We start from the raw sequence: 16,833 nt of genomic DNA, 5'->3' as shown, positions 1-16,833 counted from the left end.
AATATAAAGCACACTGGGAACTAAGGACAATTAGGAATATAATGAAATTAAATAATATGAATGAAACCAATAATACCACCCCTGTACCCCTACGGTGATATTACATATAAACATATAAACACAAACACCACACAGCAAAGTCCATGGAATACCAAACCGGATGTAATGAGAGATGACTAGAGTAAGTCCAGAGATCTGTATGTTGAAAGGGAATGAAAAAACAGTTCTATCGGTAGACACTGGAAGGGTGAAGACGGATGGATGGTTCAGGAGTGCTCCTATTACTTGCGGGAAAGCCGTGAATCCACAAACAGTCCTCAGTGCACAGGTAGACAGATGATCCAGATCCCAACAACGAGTAAAATCCAGGATTATGATTAAATCAATGATTAAATATGACTTAATTAACAGAAGGCAGACCGACAGGTAAATGACACACAAAATACAACAAAAAAACACTTTTTTTTCCCTTGGCAACCTGCCCTCCTTTTAAACTCTTCTGACCACCTTTGACCCCATAGCCCCTGCAGGGACTGCTGGGAGATGCAGTTCTAACTAATAGTGGCACTGCTACAACTTTATTTCTTTACATTCATCTTTTTTTTGTTTTTTTTTAATTGTATTTGATGGACTAAGCTGCTTTGAAGTATCTGGCTTTAATTTATATAAACTGGTTTGACATTGCTAAGGTGGTCACTTGTGCTGTATGTAACTAACTGCTTTCCTACATTGCCTGATAAATTAATGCCATAACACCAGAGGTGCAACAAAGATGGCTTCAAACAGCCAGTGTCCTTGCGGACAGTCACTTCCACTGGGGCCAGTGATGTAAGTTCAGGTTCTTCTCTTTTGTTGACACAAAAAACAACCATGTTAACCAGTCAATGTTAATTTACTAATTTTTTGACGGCGAGTGCTGGTCTTGTAACAGGCTTGTGTCAAGTGAGACATTTTACCCTAACTGGTAGCTACTTTGTTTCTGGCTCACCAACTCTAGTACAGAATTTCTCCTTTCTGATAAACTTGCATTACTGCAAACCAACAAATCTTACTGAACCAAACTTAAAAATGATCTAATCAAGAATAAACAAAGGTGCTGATCAGGACAGTTGTATGCCAACTGAAAAATCCAAGTTAATTTACCAATTTTCTGACATAAATATTCAGACCTATGGACAACAGTAAGGACGTGGGCCAGTTCCCACAACAGGAATCTCAGCACCCAGCTATTAGAAATTGCCTAATTCCAAACACTGCTCAGTTGATCAGGGCTCCACTTTTAACTATATGGGATCGTTCCATTTAATATCCCTTCTGCTGGCTTAAAAATTAGTGGAGAATAAATGAAAAGTCATCTCACACATTTCAAACTAAAATGGGAGTGGACATCAGCTTGAAAAAGAAACTCTAATTAGGATTTAAAAGTAAATAGAAATGACAAATGTATCACTTTATTGCAATAAATTTATTTTTACACAGCAGATCATTTGCATCAACCAGCCACACTGGAATGAAGTGCCCTCTTAATTCACAAATCTTATTATACATTAATCAAATACAGTTAAGTATAAATGTGCATTAATAAAAAGTACATAAATAACAAGGACTAATTTAAGTAGCATAAATAGACAAGAAGAGTACAACTCTTCAACCATTTACAAGGCTAGTCTTCAAAACTTTGCACACAAACCCTGTGGACCTGAACAGAGATCTGCAATAACAAAAACAAAAAAAACAATAAAATGTACTTATTATAGACAATATCTGACCATCTAGAAAAAGATGTGAAGCAATGGTTTAATTGGAAACAGGCCCCATAGGAAGCATTATAAATTCGACTTGCCGGGAGAAAAACGCCACCATTACCTTATTGGATGATCCACCAACACTCACAGATCATTTTAACTGTAATTTTGAAATTTGTAAATAGGTCACTTGCTCAAGAAATGTAATAAAAGCTGCAGGACTGTGAGGCCTATAAGCGAGTCTCTAATCATAGGCATGAACTGTACATTGGATGGATTTAAAAAAAAAAAAGGTGTCTCCTCAAAACGTTTAGTGACATCAGGGATAGAAAGATGAGTGACCAATAAAAAAAGGTTAACCTCCTCAGTATAGATGTGGGCTTAATTGGGTAGTGTTGTCCAGTGTACTTGGCAATTCATTCCTTTTCTCTACACTTTACAAGTGTGACGACTAAAGAATCATTCAAATTATTATGCTGTCTTTTTTGAGGGTAAAGTGTGTGAAATATAAATATACAGGCTGTACAGAAATATATAAATATACAGGCCGTACAATACCAAAACTGAATGGAAGCTAAGGGAATATGGCTTGTTTTCAGTTCATCTATTCATGTTCTAATCTTTGTGCATCTAATATACATTTGCAGGGTGCTTAAACCTATCCCAGCTTCAATGAACATAAGGCAGATACCAACCAATGCTCCCATTCCATTTGACTAAAATAACAATGTGTACAAACACTTACCCTGCAGTAATTTAATTCATATCTCTAGCTTATGGAGGAAAAGTAAAGAAATGTTTGTAACATAGTAATTTCACACAAAAAGTACCTGACCTCAACATCAAACCAAGCTTAAACCGCAATGAAGTCGCAATATTGCAATGTTAGTCCTTATTTTAGAACAGTAAAGAATATTGATTCCCTAAGCAATACAGAGTGCTCCCGTAAACATGAGCCTGGAAAACTCTGGAGGTGTTTCTGATTTCTGTATAAGTTACTTGTCAGAATATAAACAAAAATAGTAATATAACAAAATATACATATTTTTAAGATGGTTTTAAAAACTTACAGAGTAAGCACAAATGAACATTCATTAATTTGTGCTTATTATTTATACTAATGTTAGTCTTATTTATAGCATTTTACAGCAAGATATCTGAAAAGTATGCCAGAAGAACAGAGCTGAACTAATGAACACTGAAATAAGCTACATGTATAAAGGAAAGTGAAGTGCAAACTATCATTTTGAAATGGGTATTGAGACCCAAGATAGAGAATTGGGCATTCAACATATGAAGGAAGGATAGCAGTAATGCATAATTACACAACAAATTTGACAAATGAGAGGAGAACATTCAGTTTATCAAGCTTGTTTGTTTAGCTAAGAGCTAAACTGTGGCAATGTAAATGGAACTGAGGATAGCTTCTATCAATAGGGATGTCTGTTCTGGTAAACTCATCTTTTGCCACCTCCCCCAAGGACACACAGAAAATATAATCATTTTTCTTTTAGTTTCTTTGACTGTTAAAAAAATAATGGTGGACCTTTCTGCTATACAAACTTCTAAACTTTCTTTTATCAAATACATATGACACTACATGGAAAAGAAGGTAAACTGAACTGAATTAGGGGTCACCACAGCATGACAGGACTGGAAATTTGGGCTGCATAGTTCCAGATCCTTAGTGCCACTATACATTCAGATTTCATTATTGCAAACAACACTTCCACTGATTATTATATGCAGGAAGAACTTGCAAATACCTCATCAGGCCAATGCAGTAGAAATGCTCATGTTCAATAACGTTAATTCATTTTTATCTATATGACGTTCTAAACTGTGATAATTTTGCCAGTTTTAAATGCTGTGCATGAGTCATTATAACACCAGTCAATTACTCTTGCAGGTCTTGCTATTTGCTTCTCATCATGTTGAGGTGAAAAAGCAAAATGGAGCCACAAACTTAAGGAACTTCAGTGGTACTTTAGATTGAACATCATCAATCAGGTAGTATGTATCACTATAAGCACAGGGGAGTTTTATTTTCTTTTTTAATCATGCTGATACTTGATTAAAGCTTAGAGTGTATAATGAATAAAAAAACAAAATATTCTCAACTGTGCTATCTCTACTGTATTTTACTACCTTGCTAGTCTATAAACAGTCTTGGCGGCCGCCAATCAACAGAAAAGTAAAGACAAACTATTAATTAAAACATGTCTTAAAAGACATTTTTTGACAGCAAAATTAACCCCAAAATAAATTAAATAAAGATTATGATGAGTCTCTCAAGTCTAAGAATTCTAACATAAATTTTACTGATGTGGGCATGCACCACACTCTTCTTTTAAAGACACCAAACTTTAAAGCCTCACTGCTGCAGTGGACTTTCAAGGGCTAGATTTACTTACATATCACAAAAAAAAAACAAAAAAACCAAGCACCTCTTCCCTCTTATTTCCAAACGTACAGATGTGACATATTCTGAATTAATTTTGGAACTTGTCTCAAGTCGATAATTAAAAAAAAAATAAAAATGACTGCAAGTAACACTATAATTAGCCTTCTATTTCAAAACTTTGGAATTATCCAGTTACATATCTGTTCAGTCGCTTCTCATGTCTTCATAGTTCTGATCTGATCTGTTAAAAAAATAAATAATAATGGCAGTTTTACACAAACTGGTTAATGCATTTATGATCAGTAAATAGCTTGCACTACTTAACAACAGCACTAGAGTCAAAAGGATACAAAACGAGGTCTGTTGGGGCCACACACTGAACAGTGCTAGCACAGAACAACCATTATCAGTATTCTAGATGCAGTTAACACTAAATTTTCAGGGTAATCGCCACCATTCAAGCAGAAAGAAAAATGTCAAAAACTTCAATTAACTCATTCAGAAATGGGCTTTCTGTCAGTGGATTCTTTGATCTTTGACAAAGTCATTTTTCTACCCATTCCACAGAGAATCACAATTTACAATTACAGAATCACTGCAGTAATTAGTATTTGTCTCTGTATGTACTTTGTAGATTTTTAATAATTGTTGAATCAGTGGCATAACACAATTGGTGTGCTATATCCTGCTGTAATCAGTAGCTAAATACAACACATGACACATATAACCATTCAATAAAGGTTTACAACTTGGAAGTACAAAATTTAGGACATGTGTAGAAAATTTATGAAATGATGTAGCTAATAAACCAGATGTGCAATAAAACTCTTGTTCACTGAAAGCAACATATGCCAATCAGCCCATACATATTCATTTTCAGCATTTGACTACTGCATTTACAGCTTTTATTTATTTATTATCACTGGCTTCATACATCTTTTAGCACCTCAGCCAAGACAGAGAGCTTTAGCACACTCAGCACTGACTGTTGCCCATAGTATTCCAATTACTATATGCCAGTATTCACCAGATATGATCCACCAACAGCTTTCATTATATTTTTATATTACTATAGTGAGCATTATTCCAAGGCAGTTCATAAATTCAGAAAAATTGTGCAAATGTTTACTTGTTGGAAGGTAAAACAATCAAGAATACTGCATGGTAATATACATTTGATAATCCAAGGAAAAGTATCTGTAATTTTTTTTTGGCAGTTTTCCATGATATAATAAATAAATATATTCAGCATGGTAATGTTTGTGATGAGCCATCTGTTGGAATTAAAACAGCAGATGCTGGAAATGATAGCCACATTGTGGACATTGCTATTGCAAATACTTCATTCACATTTGAGATAAGTGTTTGGGTTAATCTGACAGCTGAGAAGGAATCTAACATAAAACATGCAATATGATAACACTGCCACATTATATCAAGTAGTCTGGCTGACTACAGGCTAAGACTGCATCTTCAGCTCAAACTAGCAGAAGCAGTTGATGGTTGTCTTACACTTAATTTAGAAGTCAAACAGAAGAAATCATACAAACAGCAAGGGTGGAAAAACAAAACAAAACTATTTTTTTTACACATAAGCAAGATATGTACAATTGTATAACAGCCGTTTGGTATTTCAACAACACATATTGGTAAAAAAGCAAAATATGGGAAGGAAGAAAAGCAGACTGTTTTAAGTGATAGGCTAGACCACATCTTCCTAAGTACTTCTAAAAGGGTTAAACCAGATATGAGGTAGGATTACTAAAACAGCCATTTGACTTAGAATGTGTGAACTGCAGGCAGGTACTATATTAATATTAATAACAATATTAATATTACTTTTAATAATAAAATCATACATTTTTATTTGTATTGCACCTTTTCCATGCTCAAAGTGCTTCAGAAAAATTCAGAAAGAACAACAGGGAAACAGAGACAAGCAGCCACCAGATTTTGTGGATTTCTGTTCAATACTAATGTGTACCTTGATAACCAATGCAATATAACATGCCAGTTCCTACAGTTGCACACAGACCTTGTCCCTAAATTAAGACACACAGAAGTTCACATGAGAGTTTTGCACTTGGGTAAAGAAAATAACTGAATTCTCCTGCCGATTCTTTAAGTGATAGATAAAGTGAAATCTAAAATACCCAAACTAATGCCAACTGACCTATTATTCAAAAATCAAACACTGGTGCAATGAGATATAACATGTATCCCAAATATTAACAGCTCTTCCTCAACTGGATGGGGCAGTGGAGATGTCAGGACAGTGGTCAGAATATTAATATTCACCATAGCTAAAGTCTAACTAAATAAATTAAAACCAGTCTTTCTTATTACATACATATTAAAGTATCCTATCTTAATGATGACACCCCCCATTTGTGTTTGTCAGTGACACTGATTTTATGTGTGTTGCTAAATTTTGCTGATCCATTATTATGACAGAAAAATGAAACTACAGTATATAGATAAGAGTTTTGAATATTAAATGGCATTCAGATCTTTAAGATGGAAGCCAGTTTGGTTTTAAAAGCCACATCTGGGTCAGTTTTGCTCTCTTGAAAGAATTTAGAACATGGTATATGTATCATGTCTTACAAATGTGGCCTAACAAAACAGCAATAATATAACAAAATAATCACAAGTCTTGTGCTCTGTGGAGCTTTCAAGTGTACATACTAAGGCTTTAATACTATTTGATGGCAATTTAAAATTTCTAGATGTATAAAATTATGATGACTCCATTAATGTAAAAAATATAACTTGATATTAACTAAAACATGTAATATCGAGTAAATCTGCTTTTGATTTTGGAAGATTGTAAGATGAAACAAAATTTACCTAGAAAATACATGAAATCAAACAATGTATATTGTGAAGCTCCATTTTTGAGCATGACAGGATGACTGTCAGATTAGAATAATTTAGCACATTTTCAGTATTTATCCATACACTTCAAGACTTGTGTCAATAAAAGAAGGCAAAAAGACACCTTTATAATACTTACTGAGCAATCTGTTCTAAAAATAAACAAACAAATAAAGAAGGAAAGGAAGGAAAAAAATGTTTAGGTACAGAAAAACATGAAGTATGGCTTTGGTTTTGTGCAAAATAACACACCCAGTTTCTGAAACAGTGATAACTGTTATTACTTACAGAATAATACAACCCATCAATAATCCGAATTGCAGTAAAAATGTAAACATTCCTAATTACTTCGCTTCTTTGCCTACCTTGCAGCCAGTCAACGCCTTCTTGCAGTCCTTCCCCTTTAAGAGCATCACTGGCACTAAGGGAAGAAAAAAAGCAAATGTCAACACCTAGAGATAAACAGTCACTTGTTAGGAAACAGGTACAGAACAGGGCTCTGTCTTGGTTTTTCATCCCTTGTTAGGACACCAAAATACCACTAATTGTAGTATAAGCTGAATATACTGTACACTGTCTCAAGAATATGGCCTGAGTTTGGGAGGATTAAATTAAAGGGAACACAGGAAGGAGTAGCAGGAAAAAACAGTTAAGTCACATGTCCATCTGCTTGTTAAACAGTTCAGAACTCATGAACCCAGATGAAGAATAATAAACTTGATGTGATTCTGACCACCACCTTACCTACTTCCAAACTGTTCTGACAGTCCATACAAATATGCTTAATCTTTACTCCTGATCCATACATTCATTCATCCTGTTCATCATTATTTAAGTTTACAACCATAATTGGACAGTGGGCTCGCAGACCTACTTACTAAACCTTAAGTCAGCAACTTCAGCAATAAATGTGTTCAATTCTATTTATATATTTACAACAGAACACATGAATGGTGCTGCTACTCATGCTGCCAAATTGCAGTTTATCTTTCTCACACAGAAAAGAAAACCTTTCCTTTAAATGATGTACATGTGTCTTAGTTTAAATGACCTATGCTTGTAAAATAATTTCATTTAAAATATTTCATTAAAATAAGGTAACAAAATCAGAATGCTGAAAAGTTAACACTAGAATTACCAGAGCCTACGAAAAAACTTGTAGATTCGTCCCACCTTAAATCGCTTCTTAAAATCGTTCACAGCTCTCCACCAGCATCCTTTGTCCTCTAAATGTGCTGATAACCTCAGGCTGCAAGCAGTCGGCTATTCCATCCCCCACCAACTTCTCCCAGCTCATGCCTTGATTGATTTTCTGGGAGTGAAGTGGAGTTTTAGAGTGGAAATAATAGATCCTTATTTGGAACACACGCATTTCATGTGTGTTTCGTTTCTACATTAATCTGTGTCAACACATTTTTAAAACAGAAACGTTTTTCATATTCTAGTAGTAAAAATGTAGACATAACTATATAATGTATGAAGCCTGAAGTCCAAATATCAAAGAAACACTTTCACAAAAGGTACAAATATAACAGAACAAATGCGCTTTTACTCTAAAGTGTAACTGCAGAAAAAAAGCTGCCTTAGCAGGCCATTCTGACACATCTTCACTATAACTGGCACGGTGGCGTAATGGTATTAGCTGCTGACTGAGAATCAAAAGGTCATGAGTTCAATCCCTCACAACTCCGTTTTGAGAGGTGAACTGATCTTATTCTTACTGTTTTAGAATAAAAACATACATTTGATTTCAGTCTGTAACAGCCGGTGTAATTTATAATACTTGTAAAGGTTAGCTTTGTTTTTTTTTATTTAGTTTTCATTCTCTCAGTCGCGTTCAGGATCCTTCCTTAAGACCGAAAATGAAGTGTCTGCATGCACTTTTTGTGGCATTACACGTGTACTTTTTGAGCATGTCCGTGCCAAATAAATAACATTCGAGCTATAGCGCGTCTTTATATGATCCAAATAAATAACATTCGAGCTATAGAGCGCCTTTATGTGAAAAATTGGATCACATAAAGATGCGCTACAGCTCAAATGTTATTTATCTGGAGACGCGCTACAGCTCAAATGTTATTTATCTGGAGACGCGCTATAGCTCAAATGTTATTTATTTGGAGATGCGCTATAGCTCGAATGTTATTTATTTGGCATGGACATGCTCAAAAAATAAATGTGTAATGCCACAAAAAATGCATGCAGACACTTCATTTCGCTACCATTGGTAAGAAAATGTATCGTGATACATTGCAAATCTAGCGTCAGAGCAAGAATGCACATTGCACTTTTGCCATTGCTGTACTTTGTTTATGTATATTGGAAGCTCTGCATTTTACATGTGCCTTTACGCTGTAGGAAGTGAGTAAATAAATAAAGGTAACTAAAGGTAAATAAAGAACAGAAGCTTGTTGATGCTGCATCATCTTTTCTTTTTCCATCACCTTTTCCTGTAAGAAGCGTTGTACACACTTCTCTTTATGCTGTGGTTTCTATTACACACCTGAAAGAAAGAGACAATATATGTGAAAACATCATCGCACAAATGCAATATTATTTGAAAACGAACAGCGTCAGATCGGGTTTGAATTTATGCTGGCGCTATTACTTAGAGTCAGATCAGGAGCTTATTCAGTGCGCGCAAGAACATGCAGGTGGCCAGTTGCTGTGTGCTACATACAACATGCTGGCGGTGATCAACGCACATTTTAAAAAAAGCTTGTGATAGTACAAGCAACTGGCCACCTGCGTGCTCCTGCTACACTGAATAAGCTCACGCCTTCTGGTGCATGATGTCAGCGCAGCAGCAGAATAAAAAGAAGGAGACAAATACATGTGACATTTTGAAGAAATCATTTTATGACCTGAATAGTACCAATCAGAAAACATCGTTGCACTAATGCAATATTATTTGAAAACGAACAGCGTCAGATCAGCTGTAAAAGTATGACATTTCTAAATGTTTGTTTTTTTTGTAGTCTGATTCTCTCAGTCAGACTGTATATTTGTCTCTTATTCAGTGCGCTTATTCAGTGCGCGCAAGAAGATGCACGTGGCCAGATGCTGTGTGCTACAACATGATGGTGGTGATCAACGCACATTTTAAAAAAAGAAAGAGACAAATGTATGTGACATTTTGAAGAAATCATTTTATGACACGATTTACCTTTATTTATTTACTTACTTCCTAAAGCCTAGTCACAAGTAGTGTGTAGAGGGCATGCTCAAAAATGTGTGTAATGCCACGAAAAGAGCCTGCTGACATTTTAGTATGCAAGCAATGGTATGTGCATTCTTGCTCCGATGTAGAAGGGAGCTGAGTTTACCTCTGTTATAGCGCGTCTATGTGAAAACAGCAGTGTCAGATGCGGGGGTGGGGTGTGTTTGGGCTCGTGGCTGGATAATAAAACTGACTAAAAAAAAAAAAAAAAAGCTAACCTTTACAAGTATCATAAATTATACCGGCTGTTACAGACTGAAATCAAATGTATGTTTTTATTCTAAAATAGTAAGACTAAGAGCAGTTTACTTCTCAAAACGGAGTAGTGCAGGATCAAACTCGCGACTTTTTGATTCCCAGTCAACAGCTGATTCTATTACGCTACGGAGGAAGTCATAATAAATGGCTGTCAATGTCGCATGTTAAGGCGGCTTTTTGTTTCTGCAGTTATATTTTTGAATAAAAGCGCAATTTTTGTGTTAGATTTGTACCTTTTGTGAAAGTGTTTCTTTGATATTTGGACTTCAGGCTTCATACATTATATAGTTTATGCCTACATTTTGTCATCTAGTACTAGAATATAAAAAGTTTCTGTTTTAACAATGTATTTACACAGATTACTGTAGAAACAGAACAGACATGAAATGTGTGTGTTCCAAACAACGATCTATTATTTCCACTCTAAAACACCACTTCACTCCCAGAAAATCAATCAAGGTATGAGCTGTGCATGTTCTAAGACGGTGTGGGGACCGAATAGCCTGCTGCTTGCAGCCTGAGGTTATCCGCACATTTAGAGGACAAAGAACGCTGGCACAGAGGTGTGAAGTGATTTAAGAAGCGATTTAAGCAGGGACGGATCTACGAGTTTTTTCGTAGGCCCTGGTAATTCTAGTATTAAAGATGTAAATGCCTATTAACCTGTAAATGTTATATATTCATAGAAAAACTGAGAATGTTCCACAAATTCCCATGCCATAGTGTTTGTGTAGTACTGTCAGAATGACAGGCCCTGGTAACCAGCTAGCTTAAGTATAATGGTCATGTGCTTTATATTGCAATGGTGAATTGCCCAAAAGCTTTATTTTTTTTTTACAGGAATCAAATGATGATCTTCTATGCTGCTACTGCTTGACATATAATGTGTGAATCCTATTTGTATATTTTGTATTTGACTGAATTTTTGTCTTGGTAAATCAATGTCGATTTAGATTTAACATGCCATAATAGGTTTAGAGAAAGTTTTAATTGAAAAGTGCACTTTTTAAAATTAATTATTATTCTTGCTTCTTCTTGCTTTAAATAATCTGGAAAAGTTCTCTCTGTTTGTGCCAGGCTTATCTGAAGAGCTTTGCACAACCAATACTAGGCATAAATATCTAGAGAGAACAAGGATGATCTTACCAGATATGCCAGGGCTTATCTTTGATGCTTTCCAGACATAACTGTTGAGAAACCTTCACTGAAGATAATGCATCCCTCAAGTCCATTTTATTTGCAAAAAACAGAATAGGCATTCTTCTATGTTTTATATCTGTTAGTATAAAGAAACATATCTTAATTCCAGCAAAATACCATATTGTGTAGCTCTCCTCACATTTAAAAATGCAGTTTTCATAAATAAACAAGTAGTTCTCACACCAATACCCCAGTATTCATATTCATGCAATTGAAACAAGAAAGACACTGTCTTATCATGTTCATCTACTGTTATTAGTGGAGGTACATTTAAACCAATGCTAACTATTTGCATCACTATAGTGGTAATGAACAGAGCACCAAGAGGTGAAAATATTTTAAAGGTAACACAGCTGACTTTGACTTGTTATGAGAAAAGACCAATTAATAACTCATGATCTTCAGCTTTCATTTCTCACAAGAACATTGATAAGTTCACTGCTCGATTTGGACTAAATAATAAAGAAAAAGCATAAGGACTCAATTTCTGGAAAATACATTTTTCTGTTTTACTTTCTCTTCATTCTGTGCAAAAGCAAGCAGATTACTGAAAGTACAGCATATATTTTTGTCCAACTGCTACTGCCATATAGTACCTAGCTAGATAATGTTGGTGACCTCGGTTCGCATTAATTTGTTAACTAAGAACAAAAAGCCAGCACTCTAACTGTTGTACTGTAAATTATTTGATCAGAAGTAATCTATTCTCTTTTTCTGCATAGTGAAAACACTTTTAAGTTTGACCATTTTTAATAGCTCTTATTTTAGTAAGAGGCAATAATGGTACAAATGAAACAGCATAATTTAATTTGTTACCATAAAGCTGCACATTTAGATTTCTGTGTGTCAAGAACATCAGAAGTACAAGCATTTTGAATTTAAACACGTGTAGGCATACTGCTGAATTCTTAATTGTTATTGTGTACTGTTAACAGTTATTTTTATTTATTAAAAATCTTACATGAGTGGGTACTAATTATAAAATTCAGTGCATTTACATGCACACATATAACTGAGATAAGGTAAATAACCCAGTTAAGGCAGAAACCTGGTTTCTTTATAATCCGCGTTTGCAAATACAAGTAATCTCCTGAAGTTTGACTTTTTAAAAAGTGCCAAAATAAGAGTTAAACATCATCATTGGCCACTGTGACTCTGAAAATAAGTATTACACCTGTTATATTTTTATTTTAAAAAATTGTTTAGTTGACTCTATAAGTTTCTGTTACTGTACTACACATATTACACAGTGTCCATTACTGAAAAGAGACTTCTACAGCCCCAAAAATGCAATTCAATCAAAAAGAGAACAAGTAATGAAGAAAATGCAACAGGAAGATCTTATAAATGTGTGCATTATATTTAAAAAAACACAAAGAAGAGTATAAAGACACTAACAGATGACAGACAGCATGACTTATACAATAAAGTAAATGAATGTATAAACTGTCTTGGGTGCATAAGAAGGGAACCTATGGGAATAATAAATAAATAATCTATGGCTGTCCCTCTGATGTAGTAGGCGGCATACAAGCACTCTGGAAATATGACATCTTGCTGACAGCAGAACACTCGACGGTGAGAAGGTTTACTTTATAGTTGGATTTTGGAGCATAGACATCTTGCTCTATTAAGTAACACCTCACTGGTGAAAGACACTTATTCAGATAGTTCAATGTGACTTGTCATTTTTTTCACAATGTATTTTTAATAATTATACAGTCAAATTATTTCCTTATAAGGCAGGATAAAGTGATGGTCTTTTAGGTAGTGACGAAAAATAAAACATAAGATTTGTCTGCTCTGTTAATTTACCTAACTGAAATCTGCTGTAGCTTAAATAGATTTCATCTTTAGTCCAAGCAGCAGAGCTTGTTAACTTGGAATTAAAGTCTTTCAGATAGTTATCCAGGAGAAAATTATAATTGAGCTAAAGGGGGAAAAAAGTATAGCCCCAGGTTTCAGCACTACTGTTGCCTATGGAGATGATATCATTACCATATCATAAGAGGCTCACATGTTGAACTATAGTGCAATATTATGGGCACAGACTGACATGATGCACAATGAGAACCTGTTAAAGTGGGACTGAAATAAAGCAGTCTTATACCTTTATAATGAAACAAGAAATTTGTTAGAGCACCATTATGCATCCTGAGTTCTTGTAATTTAACTACCAACTCACCACAACAGACATGGCAGGAGACTGCAATAATATAACTTCATAGAAGGATTACCTAATTATAAGTGCGAAGTTTACCTAATAATTACTAGGTGTTATCAGCTACTTATTTGTTGCATTCGGTGCAGTAACGGTAATAACGGGTAACAATGAACCAAGTATCATTTTTACAGCTTGGTTAAAGCCCACTTTATTTTAAACAAAACAAGCAGATATTTGAAATAATAAATATCTTAATAATGATATTTGGTAGCACCATAACTAATGACGAAATTTACATTAAAAACTGTACTGTAATCAGGGTTAAGAGATTGAATGACTTGCTCTGCTGTACATGCCCTTACTCATGGCCATTATTCATGAGTGATTTTTTTTACATTTTGGTATTGTGAAAACAAATCTCTTTTTTACATTAGCTCTTCCTCCCTATGAAATACACAAGTTGTTTCTAGTTGCTGTACTGTACATGCAACTGCAAATGCCCCCACAGTCCACTTCTCAAATTATATCTGCATTGATTCAATTTCCAAAGAAATACTTTTTAGCAGTCCTGTGTAATAATTCATTGCTTAGTGTCATTTTTCACTGTGTGCAATAAATGATGGGCTCTCTCCAAGTATTACGTTACACAGAATTTTTTTTTTTTTTTAACTCGGAGGAATACCTTTTAAGAAATAAAAACTCAATCCATTCAAATGCCTTTGTCAAGTCTTCCATAATTTGTTGCTTATGTTGAAACAATTTAGGGAAAACAGTTGTTACAGTAGATGTAAAGCTGCTTGAAACACACTTAAATATTTTTAAAAGGCAAGTAAACATACTTAAGAACAAGAGTACTTTACCAGGATGATTTAGCAGGGTATCCAATTCTTCTTTTGCAACTACCATCCTCAGTTTGTCACAACTGTCAATAACAAATATGATGGCCTGTCCTTCTCTGCACAGACAATAAAAAGGGATCATGAGACAGATAATCCGCTTGATATACTGGAAACATATATAAAAGCATCTTACTCTAAATAAAGTATAAAAACTTGCAAAGCTTACCATTGATAAATGCACCAAGATTATAACTTTTTATGACAGGAAAAAAAACAAAAAACACAACAACACAAGACAAAGAATCCTCCCCAGCAGTCTTACTGTACCCTTGTACACCTTTTAAATCCATACTGAGTGAAACAACTGCTTGTTGACGAAAGTGGGATTCCATGCATTGTTAGCAAGTGGTTCTTCAGGTATGCCTGTGACAAACCAGCAAATTAAGAATGCAGTAGCTGCAGAGATTGTTTATTTGAAAGCACAGTATGAAGAACAGGTTTAGCAAAGATAAGAATGTTGGCAATTTATTTGTGTTCTCTGCATGGCTGAAAAAACAGAATTCCAATGCCGATTTAACTGAGAGACAGAAACATAAATATGAATAAATCCTAAAAGAAGAGGATAGGTCCCAGAAATAGCTGGTGGACACAGTCCATTTCTATGATTTAGCTCACTACGTTAGATATGAAGTGCCTTGCTAACAAGGATGTAGTGGTGAAGGAGAACCATTCTGAAAAGAAAGCACTGGATATGCTTCTGCACCTATGCACTTGAGAGAGAAAGAGTGAAATAATACCATGAGATTAGAGGCAGAAAGGAATTATCCAATTACTAAGAGATTACACTCTTCAGACTTTCTAGGAAAGCCAATGTCAAGCCTTGTAATGAGGTGGTGCAATGGAAAGAACAATATAGTTAAGCGGCCAGCGTTTTTCTTTGTAAAGATATCCTTTCTCTACAGCCATAAATTCTTTCTTGTCAATGACTTTCATGGATAAGATAGTACTAGGGTGTTGTACCGTGTCAGTCATTAAAAAAGTAGTGAAAAGTCAAGCAAAATGACACCTTTTATTGGGTAACTTAAAAGATTACAATATGCAAGCTTTCAAGGCAACTCAGGCGCCTTCTTCAGGCAAGATATAATACAGAAACTGGAGTTCTCTGTGTTTATATACACACTAGGACAAGAAACAACATTCGTAAATCTTTAAGTGAGAAACCTTAAATGTAAAAAATGAATAGACTCCTTCAGGCTTGGGTTCATTTAACAAGAGAGAAGAAAAATGTATGGTCAAGATTTTTGGATAAGATAACTGTCCAACAAAGTCTTTTGAAGTTTCTAATGAGTTCTTCAATACAATGTGGATATGTAGTCAGGTTGTCTGTGTCAGTCTGAGAGAGGCAAACAATCCTCATACCTGACCATAAAACTCTTGTCTCTATTCAAACCATGTTGCAATGTGTTAAATTTTAGCATGCGTTAACTTCTCATTCTTTACTCTGTTGCTGTGTTCTGAAGTTGCCCTTAAGCATTGTGACTTTAAAGTCCCTCTCACAGTGTCCTTGGCTGTTGAAGTGGGCCGCTACAGGAACATCTGTGTTGCCAAGTTTAATGTAGAACCTATGTAAACTCATTCTCTGGCGGAGTGTTTGTCCAGTTTCTCCCACATAGAGTGCAGTGTCTGGACATTTCATGCAAAGAATTAGAAAGACAACATTAGATGATCCGCAGGAAAATGATCCCTTTATGTGATGTTCTAGTTGGCACTGTGGTACAACTATACAGTATGTAATATAAATGTTAGCACACGTTTTACATCTTTTCTATAGACAGGGAGATGTGCCATTTTCTATTGGTTCGCTTAGGGAGTTATTATTAGTTGCTGCAGGTTTGGTGGTTGTCTGTATGCCAGGAGGATAGGTTCATGAAATACATTTTTCAGTGTTTGGCCATTGTTTAGCATTGGCTGAAGTGCTTCAAGATGTGGGTTGTAGGTGACAAGGGGGATATGGTTCTTGTTGTCTTTGTTTTTATATTCCAGATGGTTGTCTCTGGGTATGGCAGTAGCTCTTCTTATTTGAGTGTCTGTTGTTTTGGGGGTTATAACCTTGTCTGAGCTCCTGC

General features: G+C 35.1%; 1 protein-coding gene across 1 annotated transcript in view; it reads right to left on the bottom strand.

Moving 5' to 3' along the window:
* Positions 1-1,446: 1,446 nt before the first annotated feature.
* Positions 1,447-16,833, bottom strand: part of LOC120523582 (ADP-ribosylation factor-like protein 6) — a 37,919-nt gene continuing 22,532 nt past the window's right edge. Inside the window, exons 5-8 of the mRNA XM_039744995.1 lie at positions 14,729-14,823; positions 11,651-11,780; positions 7,392-7,447; positions 1,447-4,390 (exon numbers count right to left, since the gene is read on the bottom strand). Of these exons, the coding sequence (XP_039600929.1) occupies positions 4,365-4,390; positions 7,392-7,447; positions 11,651-11,780; positions 14,729-14,823 (307 nt within the window). The 3' untranslated portion in view covers positions 1,447-4,364. The remainder of the gene's footprint in view (positions 4,391-7,391; positions 7,448-11,650; positions 11,781-14,728; positions 14,824-16,833) is intronic.

Source organism: Polypterus senegalus, chromosome 2 (genome assembly GCF_016835505.1).
Source record: "Polypterus senegalus isolate Bchr_013 chromosome 2, ASM1683550v1, whole genome shotgun sequence".
Taxonomy (NCBI): Eukaryota; Metazoa; Chordata; class Cladistia; order Polypteriformes; family Polypteridae; genus Polypterus; species Polypterus senegalus.
The sequence above is the reverse complement of the archived record's forward strand: the minus strand, read 5'-3'. Positions and strand labels throughout refer to the sequence as shown.